The sequence below is a fragment of the Macaca thibetana genome, chromosome 6 (assembly GCF_024542745.1).
Source record: "Macaca thibetana thibetana isolate TM-01 chromosome 6, ASM2454274v1, whole genome shotgun sequence".
NCBI classification, from domain to species: Eukaryota; Metazoa; Chordata; class Mammalia; order Primates; family Cercopithecidae; genus Macaca; species Macaca thibetana.
Window position 1 is genome coordinate 48,655,135 of NC_065583.1, and position 16,645 is coordinate 48,671,779.

Sequence of the window (16,645 nt, forward strand, 5' to 3'; positions counted from 1 at the left end):
AAAAAGCATGTAATGCAAGCACAAGAAGGAAGGCTCAAAGGGGCAAAGGCAGACAAACGTTACCAACTTTACCGTTTTGCTGAAGGGGCCGACTATGCACTATCTAATCCAGTTAGAGTAGGCTTTTTTTGGAGAGTGGCAAAAATAATTTAACATTAATAACAGAACCCTTTTAAAGGAATGGAAAGTTATGTGGCAGCATATTGAATCCCTCTAGAGATCCTACCACAGGCCAAATCAGGATGTTGTTTTAATTCAAAACCACCAGGAGGTTGGGCATGGTGGCTCATGCCTATAATCCCAGCACTTTTGGAAGCTGAGACAGGAGGATTGCTCGAGCCCAGTAGATGGAGGCTGCAGTGAACCCTATTCATGCTACTGCACTCCAGCCTGGTGACAGAGTGAGACTCCGTCTCAAAAATAATAATAAAAATAACAAAAACCCACACACACCATGAGAAGATAAGATGGAATCAAAAACTAGGATTCCAAATACCATGGCCTAACTATAGAATACAGGGTACCTGGACCAACCAACCTTTTCTCTAGGTGCATCATGACTCCTCATTTGTTTGGGTCTGATTTGGTCAAATCTTAACTTAGTGTTCAGGGAGTACATGGAATAGCTTCAAAGGGACTTTAAATATGAAGTTGCAAGCCAGATTGCAAAGGGACTGTGAATTTAAAGTTACAAGCCCAGCTGTGGGTGTGTGGGCATGCAGGCACATGTAACATAGGGAGAGACAATGCCTGTGTGCGGGGATAAATTAAGAAGATTGGAGAAGGAAGGGACAGATCAGAAAACAATGAAGACCTGTGGTACCTGGCTGGTTTTGGAAGGCTGCTCTTAACACTTCTGCCTGACAGTTAAAATCCTATAAACTCACATCTTGAACTTCTGGGAGATCATTCCCGGAAACAGGCCATTCTTTTCCTAGTGTAGGCAGGCCCCTGATGCCTGTTCCTGAGACCTCACTGCATGCCAGGATGAAGAGGAGGAGGTGCAGCCTCAGCTCAAAGAATATGGCCTAAGAAGGGCAAGAGTGAAAAATGGTGGCTGGGCGCAATGGCTCATACCTGTATTCCTAGCACTTTGGGAGGCCGAGGCGGGTGGATTGCCTGAGCTCAGGAGTTCGAGACCAGCCTGGGCAAGATGGTAAAATCTTGTTTCTACTAAAATACAAAAAATTAGCCAGGTGTGGTGGCAGGCACCTATAATCCCAGCTACTCGGTAGGCTGAGACAGAATTGCTTGAACCTGGGAGGCAGAGGTTGCAGTGAGTCAAGATCACGCTGCTGCACTCCAGCCTGGGCGACACAGTAAGACTCCATCTCAGAAAAAAAGAAAGAAAAAGAAAAATGGCAAAGGGAAAAGTACAGAAAAGAAAGGGCTCCTCTTTTGAGAACCACTCAAGTCAAAGATTTCATTTATTTGCCTTCTCTGAGTACACAAGTTTGCTGATTCTATCTCTCCCCACCTGGACACACACACACACACACACACACACACACACACACACACACACCACTCAGCATTTGCTTTGCTTTCAAGTTCCTTAAGTTAGTGTCTTTCTCTAGGACTTTCAATGGAAGTTCTTTTTTTTTTTTTTTTGAGACAGAGTTTTGCTCTTGTTGCCCAGGCTGGAGTGCAATGACGCAATCTCAGCTTACCTCAACTTCTGCCTCCCAGGTTCAAGCGATTCTTCTGCCTCAGCCTCTCGAGTAGCTGGGATTACAGGCATGCGCCACTATACCCGGCTAATTTTGTATTTTTAGTAGAAATGGGGTTTCTCCATGTTGGTCAGGCTGGTCTCAAACTCCCGACCTCAGGTGATCTGCCTTGGCCTCCCAAAGTGCTGGGATTACAGGCGTGAGCCACCGCACCTGACTTGCTTGACCTTTCGATATCATACTAAATCGTTGTCTAATGAGTCCATCTAATAGTCATGCACTTCTCAAAGAAAATGTAACTGACTTGCCGTTTTCTACTGATTAAGGTTCGGACTATAAAATTAGCTGTTAACTTATAGAAGACTGATAAATTGCAAATACTATTTGTATGGTAGAGATATTAATTATTTCTTTTTTTTTTTCCTTTTCTTTTTTGCCTCCACCTCTCAGGCTCAAGCCATCCTCCTGCTTCATCTTCCGAAGTAACTGGGACCACGGGCTCATGCCACTATGCTTGGTTAATTTATTTTATTTTATTTTATTTGCAGAGACAGGATTTCTTCATCTTGCCCATGCTGGTCTCAAACTCCTAGGCTCAAGCAGTCCACCTGCTGCATCCTCCCAAAGTACTAAGATTATAAGCATAACTCACCCACCATGTCCAGCTGAGATGTAAATTATTTGTATCTGGTAGAAAAAAATATTCCCCCACAGGAGCAATGGATTGCGCCTGTAATCCCATCATTTTGGGAGGCCAAGGCAGGGGGATCACTTGAGGTCAGGAGTTCGAGATCAGCCTGGCCAACATGGTGAAACTCTGACTCTACTAAAAAAAATATATAAAAATTAGCTGGGCCTGGTGGCAAGCACCTGTTATCCCAGCTACTCAGGAGACTGAGGCAGGAGAATCGCTTGAATCCGGGAGGTGGAGGTTGCAGTGAGCCAAGAGAGCGCCACTGCACTCCAGCCTGGGTGACAGAGCAAGACTCTGTCTGAAAAAAAAAAAAAAAGGCTGGGCACAGTGGCTCATGCCTGTTATCCCAGAACTTTGGGAGGCTGAAGTAGGCAGATCGCCTGAGCTCAGGAGTTTGAGACCATCCTGGGCCACATGGTGACACCCCATCTCTACTAAAATACAAAAAATTAGCCAGGCATGGTGACACATGCCTGTAGTCCCAGCTAGTCGGGAGGCTGAGACACGAGAATCACTTGAACCCGGGAGGTGGAGGTTGCAGTGAGCTGAGATGGCGCCACTGCACTCCAGTTTGGACTACAGGGTGAGATTCCGTCTCAAAAAAAAAAAAAAAAAAAAAAAGATAAAATATTCTCCAAAATTATGTTTTTATGCTCTGTAGAATAACAAGTTTTGTATCTAATTTAGAGCCAAGCATAGTGTTACCTGTGAGCCTGCAGTTCCACTCACAAGTGCCTGTATACCCAAAGGAATTGAAAGCAAAGACTCAAACAGATACTTGTGCGTCAATGTTTATAGCAGCATTATTCACAATAGCCAAAAGATGGAAGCAACCCATGTCCCTCAACAGATAAATAAACAAAATGTGCTATATACATAGACTTTTTTTTTTTTTTTTTTTTTTTTTTTTTTTTTTTTTTTGGTTTTTTTTTTTTTTGAGACGGAGTCTCGCTCTTCGCCCAGGCTGGAGTGCAGTGGCCGGATCTCAGCTCACTGCAAGCTCCGCCTCCTGGGTTCACGCCATTCTCCTGCCTCAGCCTCCCGAGTAGCTGGGACCACAGGCGCCCGCCACCTCGCCCGGCTAGTTTTTTGTATTTTTTTTTAGTAGAGACGGGGTTTCACCATGTTAGCCAGGATGGTCTCGATCTCCTGACCTCGTGATCCGCCCGTCTCGGCCTCCCAAAGTGCTGGGATTACAGGCTTGAGCCACCGCGCCCGGCCGACTTTTTTTTCTTTTTTTGAGACAGAGTCTCGCTCTTACTGCCCAGGCTGGAGTGCAATGACATGATCTCTGCTCACTACAACCTCTGCCTCCTGGGTTCAAGCGATTCTCCTACCTCAGCCTCCCAAATAGCTGGGATTACAGGCGCCCACCACCTCGCACAGCTAATTTTGTATTTTTAGTAGAGACAGGATTTCACCATGTTGGTTGGCCAGGCTGGTCTCGAACTCCTGACCTCAGGTGATCCTCTCACCTCAGCCTCCCAAAGTGCTGAGATTAATTACAGGCGTGAGCCACCATACCCGGCTCTACATGGACCATAATTCAGTCATAAAAAGGAATGAAATCCAGATAAATGCTAGAACATGAATAAACCTTGAAAACATTGTTTTTTGTTTGTTTCAGATAGGGTCTCACTCTGTCACCCAGGCTGGAGTGCAGTGGCACAATCTCGGCTTGCTGAGACCCCCACCTCCCAGGCTCAAGTGATCCTCCCATCTCAGCCTCCTGAGTAGCTGGGACTACAGACTTATGCCACCACACTTCACTAATTTTTGTATTTTTTGTAGAGACAGAGTTTTGCCATGTTGCCTAGGCTGGTCTCAAACTCCTGGGCTCAAGCAGTCCACCTGCCTTGGCCTCCCAAAGTGCTGGGATTACAGGTGTGAACCACCACCCCCCTAGCTGAACTTTGAAATTATTATGCTAAGTGAAATAAGCCAGACCCAAAAGGACAAATAGGATATGATTACACTTATAAAAGGTACCTAGAATAAGCAAACTCACAGAGACAGATGTAAAATAGAGGTTACCAGTGGCTAAGCAGAATGGATGGGGTTGGTTGGTTGGTTGTCTTTGAGATGGAGTCTCAGTCTGTCACCCTGCCTACAGTGCAATGGCACGATCTTGCCTCACTGCAACCTCCGCCTCCCAGGTTCAAGCAATTTTCCTGCCTCAGCCTCCTGAGTAGCTGGGACTACAGGCGCCCACTACCATGCCCGGCTAATTTTCGTATTTTAAGTAGAGACAGGGTTTCATTATGTTGGTCAGGCTGGCCTCCAACTCCTCCTGACCTCGTGATCTGCCCGCCTCGGCCTCCCAAATTGCTACGATTACAGGCATGAGCCACCATGCCCAGCCAGATGGGGAATCGTTTTTAAGTGAATACAGAGTTTCTATTTGGGATGATGAAAATGTTCTGGAAACAGGTAGTAGTGATGGTTGCCAGACACGGTGGCTCACGCCTGTAATCCCAGCACTTTGGAAGGTCTGGGTGGGGAGATCACTGGAGCACCAGAGTTTGAGACCAGCCTGGGCAATATAGTGAGACCCTGTCTCTACAAAAAGCATTTATTTTTATTTATTTATTTATTTATTTATTTATTATTATTATTATTATCGGAGAGAGAGTCTCACTCTGTCACCCAGGCTGGAGTGCAGTGGCGCCATTTCGGCTCACTGCAATCTCCACCTCCTGGGTTCAAGAGATCCTCCCACCTCAGGCTCCTGAGTAGCTGGGACTACAGGCATGTGTCAACATGCTCGGCTAGTTTGTTTTTTTGTTTTTTGAGATGGAATCTCTCTTGCCCAGGCTGGAATGCAGTGGCGCAATCTCAGCTCACTGCAACCTCCGCCTGCTGGGTTCAAGCAATTCTCCTGACTCAGCCTCCCAAGTAGCTGAGACTACAAGCATGTACCGCCATGCCTGGCTAATTTTTTGTATTTTTAGTAGAGACAGGGTTTCACCATGCTGGCCAGGCTGATTTCAAACTCCTGACCTCATGATCTGCCCGCCTCAGCCTCCTGAAGTGCTGGGATTACAGGCATGAGCCACCATGCCTGGCCCTGTGTTTTTAATAGAGACAGGGTTTCACCATTTTAGGCTAGTCTTGAACTCCTGACTTCAAGTGATCCACCTGCCTCAGCCTTCTTTCTCTGTAGACCAGATTTCTCTCTCTCCAGACACTGGCTGCCCCTTAGCTCTGAATATACATGCTTCAGGACCAGCCCTATACAGGGATGAAAAGTAAAGACTGTCAGTTCTTTTTTTTTTTTTTTTTTTTTTTTTTTTTTTTTTTTTTTTTTTGAGACTGAGTCTGGCTCTGTCGCCCAGGCTGGAGTGCAGTGGCCGGATCTCAGCTCACTGCAAGCTCCGCCTCCCGGGTTTACGCCATTCTCCTGCCTCAGCCTCCGGAGTAGCTGGGACCACAGGCGCCCGCCACCTCGCCCGGCTAGTTTTTTGTATTTTTTAGTAGAGACGGGGTTTCACCGTGTTAGCCAGGATGGTCTCGATCTCCTGACCTTGTGATCCGCCCGTCTCGGCCTCCCAAAGTGCTGGGATTACAGGCTTGAGCCACCGCGCCCGGCTTTTTTTTTTTTTTTTTTTTCTTTCTTTCTTTTTTTTTCTTGAGATGGAGTCTCACTCTGTTGCCTGGGCTGGAGTACAGTGGCGCAATCTCGGCTCACTGCAAGCTCCACCTTCCGGGTTCACGCCATTCTTCTGCCTCAGCCTCCCGAGTAGCTGGGACTACAGGCGCCGCCACCACGCCCAGCTAATTTTTTGTATTTTTAGTAGAAACAGGGTTTCACCGTGTTACCCAGGATGGTCTCAATCTCCTGACCTCGTGATCCACCTGCCTCGGTCTCCCAGAGTGTTGGGATTACAGGCGTGAGCCACCGCACCCAGCATCTAAGACCGTCAGTTCTAACATAAAATTTTCAGATAAGAGGCCTTGACTGACCCAGCTCGGATCAAACTAGTTCAGTCAAGTGTGGCTAGGGGTACAGGGTCACCAACATCCAGTTTTTAGAGGACTATCATCATGAACTAGAAAGATATACTAAAATGGCCGGGCTCAGTGACTCACGCCTGTAATCCCAGCGCTTTGGGAGGCCGAGGCTGGTGGATCACTTGAGGACAGAGTTCAAGACTAGCCTGGCCAACATGGTGAAATCCCGTTTCTATTAATAATACAACAATTAGCAGTTGGGAGGCTGAGGCAGAAGAATTTCTTCAACCTAGGAGGCGGAGGTTGCAGTGAGAGGAGATTACACACCACTGCACTCCAGCCTGGGCGGCAAAGCAAGACTCTGTCTAAAAAAAAAAAAATACCCTGGCCAGGCATGGCGGCTCACGCATGCAATCCCAGCACTTTGGGAGGCCAAGGCGGGTGGATCACGAGGTCAGGAGATCGAGACCATCCTGGCTAACACGGTGAAACCCTGTCTCTACTAAAAATAGGAAAATTAGCCAGGCGTAGTGGTGGTCGCCTGTAATCCCAGCTACCCGGGAGGCTGAGGCAGGAGAATGGTGTGAACCCGGGAGGTGTAGCTTGCAGTGAGCCAAGATCATGCCACTGCACTCCAGCCTCAGCGACACAGCCAAACTCCGTCTCAAAAAAAAAAAAAAAAAAAAAAACTTTAAAAGATATCTCACAGTGTTGATGTAATTAGAGGAAAAGTTGTGCACCAGAGTACCAGTGAGCAGAGGAATCCAAATAGGCCTGGGTGGGCTTTGAGTTAAATTATATAGGGGAGGGGACACTTATTTACATAACTTTCTAGTAGTTTCGCAAGGCGATATGTAGGGAGTGTGGGGTTTTGGAAGGGGTCCTGATCAGAGAGGAAGTGGGGAAAGTCATTGAGAGCCAGAGAGACAGCGGTCACGTCATCTGGCATGTGACAATCCTTTACTGCAGCCCACAAACCTTCAATAAAATCATGAGATGCTTGGCGCAGTGGGATTTCTGGTGGGCACCCACAAATGAGATGCAGCCTCTTATTCAGATGTGACCTGGAGCAGGAACAGAGACAGTGAAGCCTATGTGAAATTAAATCCCTAAAAGTATAGAGTCATCTTTCAACTACCCTAGACTTTAGATGTTGGAGCCAAGAAAACCCAGTTCTCCAAGTTCAACAAAGCCCCTAGGTAACACCTGGGTTATAATTTTAAGGGTCAAAAAAAGAAAACCACGTAGATTTCACTAATAGTAGCCTGATTAAATAACCTGTGATTACATTAAGCCCAATTAACTACTGGTTGGAAATCCAATTATTCACAAGAAGAGATTTCTGAGCTCTTTTTCCCTGTTTGCATTTTCACTGGTTGGAATGGAAAGGTAAGGATTTAAAAACTCTTCTGTGTTTCTTAAGCTCTAAGACTTCCTGTCTATATTTGCTTCTTTTGGCCCAAGGAATCCAATTTCCCTGGAGCATTATTGAAAGGCTGTTTTCTCACCTTACTGATTCAGATATCTTGAGGCTTTAAAGCTCTTAGGTGTTGGGAATAGGGACTTCTGTGACCTCTAGCTCACATTAAGCCAAATTAGGCCTTGAGGTAGGATGGGAAATTAGGAAGTACTGACAAAAGAATTGTCAAAAACAGAGTAACTTGAAATATTACCAACACGGCTGGGCACGGTGGCCCATGCCTGTAATCCCAGCACTTTGGGAGGCCGAGACAGGCAGATCACAAGGTCAGGAGATCGAGATCATCCTGGCTCGAACGGTGAAACCCCGTCTCTACTAAAAATACAAAAAGCCGGGCATGGTGGCGGATGCCTGGTAGTGCCAGCTACAGGAGAGGCTGAGGCAGGAGAATGGTGTGAACCCAGGAGGCAGAGCTTGCAGTGAGCTGAGACCGTGCCACTGCACTCCAGCCTGGGTGACAGAGTGAGACTCCATCTCAAAAAAAAAAAAAGGAAAAAAAATATTACCAACGCTTCTTAACATTTGCCATCTCACCTTTTTTTTTTTTTTTTTTTTGAGACAGAGTTTCACTCTTGTTACCCAGGCTGGAGCGCAATGGCATGATCTCGGCTCACCACAACCTCCACCTCCCAGGTTCAAGCGATTCTCCTGCCTCAGCCTACTGAATATCTGGGATTATAGGCATGCGCCACCATGCCCGGATAATTTTGTATTTTTAGTGGAGACGGGATGTCTCCGTGTTGGTCAGGCTGGTCTCAAACTCCCGACCTCAGGTGATCTGCCCGCCTTCTCAGGTAATCGGCCTGCCTTGGCCTCCCAAAGTACTGGGATTACAGGCGTGAACCACCACGCCTGGCCTTGCTGTCTCAATTTTATAGAACTAAGATTTGAAAGAGGGAGGGGCAATTTTTCTGAGGAAGGGAAACATGAGACTCCTTAGACTGTCTAAAGGTCTAGAAAAAGATTCATGGTAACTTAGGAGCATCATCATTATAGTGCCACTATCTGATTTTATCTAATTTTTAATCTAATTTTGAACAAAAGTTTGTGTCTTTTTCTGCTCTAAGAAAAAGTTTTCAAATTAAGTTCCATTGGAATTAAATTGTGACAGTTTGCCCACTGTGGTGGTGATTTTTCTTGATCTGCCCAGGACCCATTCTTTTTACCACGCTAACAATAGGAGTGGGCATAACCCAAGCTGAGTTATTCACAGCACCTCCTCTCACTGGACCACGATGATTTGAATGAGAGATAAGCAGATAAGCATGTGACCAAGCATATGGAGCTCTCTTCAGAGTGTCTCTTTCAGCTGGTGGAATAGTCTTTCTTTCTCCTGTTTTCACAATGTTGAACTCTATGTAAGTCCTACACTTCTGGAAAACTGAGATGGTTAAGAACCAACCGCCCCCCACCCCCCACCAACCGGTGACACACACACCCTTTGTCCCAGCTTACTGCAAAGGATCACTCTTCTGGATAGGACTTAGATAAGGCCACTGAAGACACCCCTGTTTACTTATGGCAAGACCAGACACAGACTCTCCAAATTTGCATCATTTTCTCATAAGGGGAACTGTTTCTCCCCCTGAGACTAGCTAGCCATAGAGATATTTCCTGTTCAGCTGATTGAGACTCACCTTGATCACAAAAACAATTCCAACTATAGAACAGCCCACCTATGAATTATCGACTCCTCCCTGTAAGTGTCAGACAAACATACCCTGTCAAGAGTCTGACCTTCAGATCTAAGGTGCTTTCTCTATCACAACAGCCTGAATAAAATCCATTTCCTTATTTGCTTGGGTTTTGTCTTTGACAGGCTGTGGAATCATAAGAATGTGTTCCCAAGGTTTCAGTGGCCATACTTTCAGTCAGAGAGGCCTGAAGGAAAGAGACCACTACTTGGAGGAAAGCAGAGGCTAGTCTGTCCTGCCAAAAGGCATCACATCCTTGGTTTTGGACCGAGGAGCTTAGTTTCCCTGCTCTGGCATCTCCCAGTATCTTCCCATCCTTTAAATACACTTTTTTTTTCAAGGATTGATTTTGGTTCACTTGCAATTTGAGGAGCCCTAACGAATCAGTCTACCACATACAAAATTCATGATGCAGGTGCAGTAGGTATGTACACATAAAAGTGCCAGGGATTAAAATATACTTTGAGGGTTTATCAATGATGAAAAACCCTTTAGCTGGATCTGGTGGTGAGCACCTGTAGTCCTAGCTAATCGGGAGGCTGAGGCAGGAGAATCACTTGAGTCCAGAAGTTTAAGACTAGCCTGTGTGGTCGTGAACCTGCAAGACCCTATCTCTATCCTCCCACAATTTTATTTTATTTTATTTTATTTTTATTTTTTTTTTTTTTTTTGAGACGGAGTCTCACGCTGTTGCCCAGGCTGGAGTGCAGTGGCACGATCTCGGCTCACTGCAAGCTCCGCCTCCCGGGTTCCCGCCATTCTCCTGCCTCAGCCTCCTGAGTAGCTGGGACTACAGGCGCCCGCCACCGCGCCCGGCTAATTTTTTGTATTTTTAGTAGAGACGGGGTTTCACTGTGGTCTCGATCTCCTGACCTTGTGATCCGCCCGCCTCGGCCTCCCAAAGTGCTGGGATTACAGGCTTGAGCCACCGCGCCCGGCAATTTTATTTTTTTAAATTAGCCAAGCATGATGGCACATGCCTGTAATCCCAGCTACTCAGGAGGCTGAGGCTGGAGGATGGCTTGAGCCCAGGAGGTCGAGGCTGCAGTGAGCTATGAATGCACCACTGCTCTCTAATAGTCCTAGCTATTCAGGAGGCTGAGGCAGGAGAATCGGTTGAACCTGGGAGGCTGAGGTTTCAGTGAGCCGAGATCACGCTACTGCACTCCAGCCTAGGCGACTGAGCAAGACTCCATCTCAAAATTAAATTAAATTAAATTAAATTAAAATTTTAAAAAATAGCCCTTCAGAACATCGATTTTTAAATGACCTCTAATAAAATTTCATCAGAGAAAATGGAAAAGAAACAGTTTTTTGTTTTTATTTTGAGATGGAGTTTTGCTCTTGTTGCCTAGGCTGGAGTACAGTGGCACGATCTCGTCTTACCATAACCTCTGCCTCCCGAGTTCAAGCGATTTTCCTGCCTCAGCCTCCAGAGTAGCTGGGATTACAGGCATGCACCACCACGCCCAGCTAATTTTGTGTGTTTAGTAGAGATGGGGTTTCTCCATATTGGTCAGGCTGGTCTCAAACTCCCGGCCTCAGGTGATCTGCCCGCCTTGGTCTCCCAAAGTGCTGGTATTACAGGTGTGAGCCACTGCGCCTGGCCAGAAACAGTATTTCTTAAATGCAAAGATAGAACATGAATATTTTGTCACAAAAATAATCCTGGCCCCATATATAATAAATGAACAAGTGTACTGTATTACCTAAAGTGGACACATTTACAAATGCTGGCAATACTTGGAAATTTGAAGCAAGCTTTAATATGCATGTGATCCTAGCACTTTCGGAGGCTGAGACTGGTGGGTTACTTGAGCCCAGGAGTTCAAGAGCAGCCTGGGCACGCCCACACACACACGCACACACAAACTAGCCGGGTGTGGTGGCACATGCCTGTAGTTTCAGCTACTTGGGAGGCTGAGGTGGAAGGATGGCTTGAACCTGGGAAGTGGAGGTTGCAGTGAGCTGTGATCGCGCCACTGCATTCTAGCCTGGGTGACAGAGTAAGACTCTGTCTCAAAAATAAAATTAAATAAAAACAAATTTTAAAATTATATATAATATAGTTCTATCATATATATATATATAATAGAGACAGAGTTTTGCCATTTTGCCCAGGCTGGTCTCAAATTCCTGGGCTCAAGCAATCCACTTACCTCAGCCTCCCAAACTGCTGGGATTACCGGGATGAACCACCATGACTGGCCCTAAAGTGTTCTTAAGCTATATTTGCTTTTTGTGGAGACAGGCTATCTTGCCATTCTTATTTATAAAACAAATTATAATTACTGTTTTATTTTGCATTACACACCATGTAAACTTAATCTTGATTTAGTATTTTTCTTTTTGAGATAGGGTCTTAGTCTGTCAACCAGGCTGGAGTGCAGTGGTGTGACCTCGGCTCAAGCCGAGGCAACATTAGGTACACTGATACTGCAGGGGGTTGAACCTGATGATCTGCTTGCTGGCAATTGTCTAAAAAGGAAGCACACAAGTTCCCAGTCCTGAGATCTGAACTTTTCTGATTCAAGATCTTTGCAAGGCCTGGGTGTTCAATTACTTATATACTATGAGCTAGCCAACAAACTTCCAATAAATTCATTGTTTATTTAGCCAGAGTTTTGTTTTGTTTTTCTTACAATCGAATCTGAATTGACATAAGGAAATTGGTTCTATGTTATCTCAAACAAAACTGGCTGAAGGGGAGGAACAGATGTGTAATGGAAAAAGCTCAAGGCTATGGGCCTTGGACACATCTCTTAACATGCCTGAGTCTCAGTCCCTTTTTTTGTAAAATGAGGATAAACCCTACCTCTGGTGATAAAGTCAAGAATCATTTGGGGTCAAGAAACAGAAACCTAACTTGAACTATCTTAATAAAAAAAGGAATACAGGCTGGGTGCGATGGCTCATACCTGTAATCCCAACATTTTGGGAGGCCAAGACGAGCAGATCATTTCAGGCCAGGAGTTTGAGATCAGCCTGACCAACATGGTGAAACACCATCTCTACTAAAAATACAAAAAATTTAGCCAGGCATGGTGATACATGCCTGTAATCCCAGCTACTTGGGAAGCTGGGGCACGAAAATTGTTTGAACCCGGGAGGCAGAGGTTGCAGTGAGCCGAGATCATGCTGCTGCACTCCAGCCTGGGTGACAGAGTGAGACTTCATCTCAAAAAAAAAAAAAAAGAAAAAAAAAAAAAAAGGAATATACTGAGGAAGCTGAGATAACCCCAAATAATCAAAGGAAAAGCAAATCAAGTCTAGGTAGGTCTTTTTCTGTCTCTCATCTCTCTTTCTCTTGGTATGTCAATTTCCTTCTCTTCTACTGCAGACTAGTTTAAATTACCAGAGGAGCCAGCAAATCCTGGACTCACAATCACACAGCCTTATGATCTATGTTACAGCAAAGTGCTGCATCGAAACCCAAGGACTTTAAGGAAACCAAGAAGCTTCATCTGAAGATAAGGAAACATGACACAACTTTTGAGCATTTTGTTTTTAGGTCATCTTGGAAAGTGGAAATAAACTGAGGAAAGCAGCTCTCACCTCATTCTGGGGAGTTTCAGGCACTACTCATGCCCTCAAGAGCCAATCCTGTTTTCATTTGGAGAATCAGAGCTTCTTACCCACAGAGGCCCAGAATGGCCATTCTCAAATCCCCTTGCATAGCCACTCTTCTTTACAAAATGAGTGGTCACCCTGCTCCCCTAGTTATCCAAGTTAGTTTTCTTTTTCTTCTTCTTCTTTTTTTTTTTTTTTTTTGAGGTGGAGTCTCGCTCTGTCGCCCAGGCTGCAGTGCAGTGGCGTGATCTCTGCTCACTGCAAGCTCTGCCTCCCGGGTTCATTCCATTCTCCTGCCTCAGCCTCCCGAGTAGCTGGGACTACAGGCGCCCGCCACCACGCCCGGCTAATTTTTTGTATTTTTTTTAGTAGAGACGGGGTTTCACTGTGTTAGCCAGGATGGTCTCGATCTCCTGACCTCGTGATCTGCCCGTCTCGGCCTCCCAAAGTGCTGCCACCGCGCCCGGCCTCTTTTTTTTTTTTTTTTTTTTTTTTTGAGACGGAGTTTCACTCTTGTTGCCCAGGCTGGAGTGCAATGGTGCGATCTCGGCTCACTGCAACCTCCGCCTCCCGAGTTCAAGTGATTCTCTTGCCTCAGCCTCCCGAGTAGCTGGGATTACAGGAATGCAACACCATGCCCGGCTAATTTCTTTGTATTTTTAGTAGAGACGGGGTTTCTCCATGTTGGTCAAGCTGGTCTGGAACTCCCAACCTCAGGTGATCCACCCGTCTCGGCCTCCAAAAGTGCTGGGATTACAGGCATGAGCCGCTGCGCCTGGCCGGGAAACATTTTCATAAATACACTGATGAATGAAAAAAGCAAGCTAGAAAACACAACACGTAAGAGCCCAAGATTTTTGAAGAACAAGTTGTGCTCAAAGGTCACATCATCACTCTCCCTAACTCCTAATCACTCTTTAATCCCTTACTCTAAGATATTTTTCGTTAAGAGTACTTATCCCATGGGAATAGTTTTCATTCATGGTGTGTAGAAAGTTCCATGTGTACACGGATTTTATTTGTTCAAATGCTCTGTCCTCAGCTCCTAAAACATTTTAAGTGTTAATTATTAATTGAAAACATATGGCTGGGCGCGGTGGCTCAAGCCTGTAACCCCAACACTTTAGGAGGCTGAGGCGGGCGGATTATGAGGTCAGGAGATCGAGAAAATCCTGGCCAACATGGTGAAACCTCGTCCCTAGTAAAAACACAAAAATTAGCTGGGCATAGTGGTGTGTGCCTGTAATCCCAGTTACTCGGGAGGCTGAGGCAAGAGAATCTCTTGAACCAGGGACCTGGAGGTTGCACTGAGCCAAGGTGGCGCCACTGCACTCCAGCCTGGCGACACAGCGAGACTCTGTCTCAAATGGAAAAAAAAAAAAAAAAAAAAAAAAAGGAAAAAATATGGATGACCCGGAAACACACACACACATACACTTCAGAAAGTTATATATATTTCAGAGAACGTGTTTTAAGAGAATAATAGCTCCGTGAGCTGACATTAGATGTAGGTGCAGCTAAAATATTGTAAAATATTTGTATAGTCCTTTTCTGCTTGACAAAGCAGCTTTACACAGTACTTGTAACAACCCTGTGAAATAGATACAAAACAGAAATAACGTGTATGTTTGCACTCTATGGCTTGCTAAAGTCATTCTTTCAATTGCTGGTCAACTAATTCCTTTCTATTCTCCAGACTACTAAGTTTCTGAACACCACAGTTTGATTCTTTGTCTTTGTATGTGTATCCCTCGTTCGAGAATGTGGTCCTCATTTTCCACAGATAATGTTCTTGCCTGTAATCATCCTTTGAAACCCGGTTCCGCCAGAGAACCCGAGACCCACACTGGAGACACCGGCCCCTCCCGATCCACCAGCCTCTCCCCTCCCCTCCCTCCCCTCCCCTCCCCTCCCCTCCCCTCCCTCCCCTCCCGAGCCGGCACTGAGATCCTGCCGCGGAGGCTGCCCCAGAACCCCTAGAGGCCTGTCTGGCCTCGCCTACGTCTACGGCCTGCCGGTTGGAAGCCCCGCCCTTCCGAGGAGTTTCCCAAAACCCTGCGCGGCCGGCTTTGACCGCGCTAAGATGGCGACTCCCATGCATCGGCTCATAGCTCGGAGACAAGCGTAAGTAAGGATCCGGTTCGGGCCCACCGGCGGGCTGGGAGCGGTGAAACGCGCGTCAACGGGCTAGTGTCGGACCCCTGTTGGGACCGGCGGAGAATGTCTGTTTCTCAAACACGCTTCTGGCTCCCGAGGGGCTCGGGCCCGAGCGATAAGTCTGGTGACCGTGGGTTAGCGATTTCACGGAAGACAGCCGTGTAAAGTCTGCGGCACGGGACAGAGCGGGGTTTGAAGACAACTGTCGCGTTTGGTTTCTCTGAAGGGAACGCCCACAGTTGGTCACTCAGTGATTTATGCCCCTCCGCCAACCCCAGGCGTCGACAAGGGAGCCCTGAAGCCCCGGTCCGACACCTTTATGCCGGCCGACGTAAACCTTCAGTTTCCTATTTAGCGTCCATCCCTGCTGCCTTTTCCTACTTCCTTATTCTAGCGCCTTCCCTAGGAATCCTGCCTACAATGCCGACTGCCCTCCCAAGCTATCTTATCACTTTTTGGTACTCATTCTTTCAATAAATATTAATTTATCTAGTACCTACCGTTCTGTGCCAGACATTGGGTATAAAGAAAAAGAGGTGTTTTTTAGGACAAAAATCCTTGCTTTCAGAGAGCTTACATTCTAGTGATGGAAACAGTCGATAAACTACTAAATGTAAATACAGCTGGTGATAACAGCTTTGAAGGAAACAAACTGTTGTGATGGAAAGAGAGAAAGGCCCACTTTAGGTTGGTTGGACTGAAAAGGCATCTCTGAAGAGGTGGAATTTGAACAGAGATTTAAAGGGTGAAAAATTAACAGTCGTAAGAGGATTTGGAGAAAGAGCATCCGGATAGTGGCATAATTGCTTTGAGGCTGAAACTTACTTTTTAAAGAACTGAAAGATGGCCATTACGCCTAATGAATAAGAGAGAGTGGCAGAAGAGATTCACACCTGACAAATAATGCAAGGGTCACCCCAGATGCCCTTTCTTATAAAGCTTTTTTTTCCAACAGCCTTTGCACATCCAAACATCTGCCTCTTTTTCATAAAATATTTCATGCCATCTCCATTTTCATGTCCATATATAGCTCAAAGTCTGCTAGTATATATATGTGTATTTATATCTTTTTATATATTTTTAATTCAAATAATCCCTTTTTTTCTCTTTTCCTTTCCATCTACACTTTCAGGCCTGATAAGAAGAGTTCCTCAAATGTACAGACAGACTTAGGGAGTTAGAGTAGTAAGCTTGGTGAAGAAAGAAGGCTTGAAGTCAGACGGTTCTTTTTTTGAGACGGAGTCTCACTCTGTTGCCCAGGCTGGAATGCAGTGGTGTGATCTTGGCTCACTGCAACCTCTGCCTCCCTGGTTCAAATGATTATCCTGCCTCAGCCTCCCGAGTAGCTGGAACTACAGGTGCCCACCACTATGCCCTGCTAATTTTTGTATTTTTAGTAGAGATGGGGTTTCACTATGTTGGTCAGGCT

General features: G+C 45.9%; 1 protein-coding gene across 1 annotated transcript in view; it reads left to right on the top strand.

Annotated features, from left to right (window-relative positions):
• Nucleotides 1-16,645, top strand: part of ZCCHC10 (zinc finger CCHC-type containing 10) — a 399,316-nt gene that overhangs the window by 352,722 nt on the left and 29,949 nt on the right. Inside the window, exon 2 of the mRNA XM_050792876.1 lies at nt 15,135-15,183. Within this exon, the coding sequence (XP_050648833.1) occupies nt 15,143-15,183 (41 nt within the window). The 5' untranslated portion in view covers nt 15,135-15,142. The remainder of the gene's footprint in view (nt 1-15,134; nt 15,184-16,645) is intronic.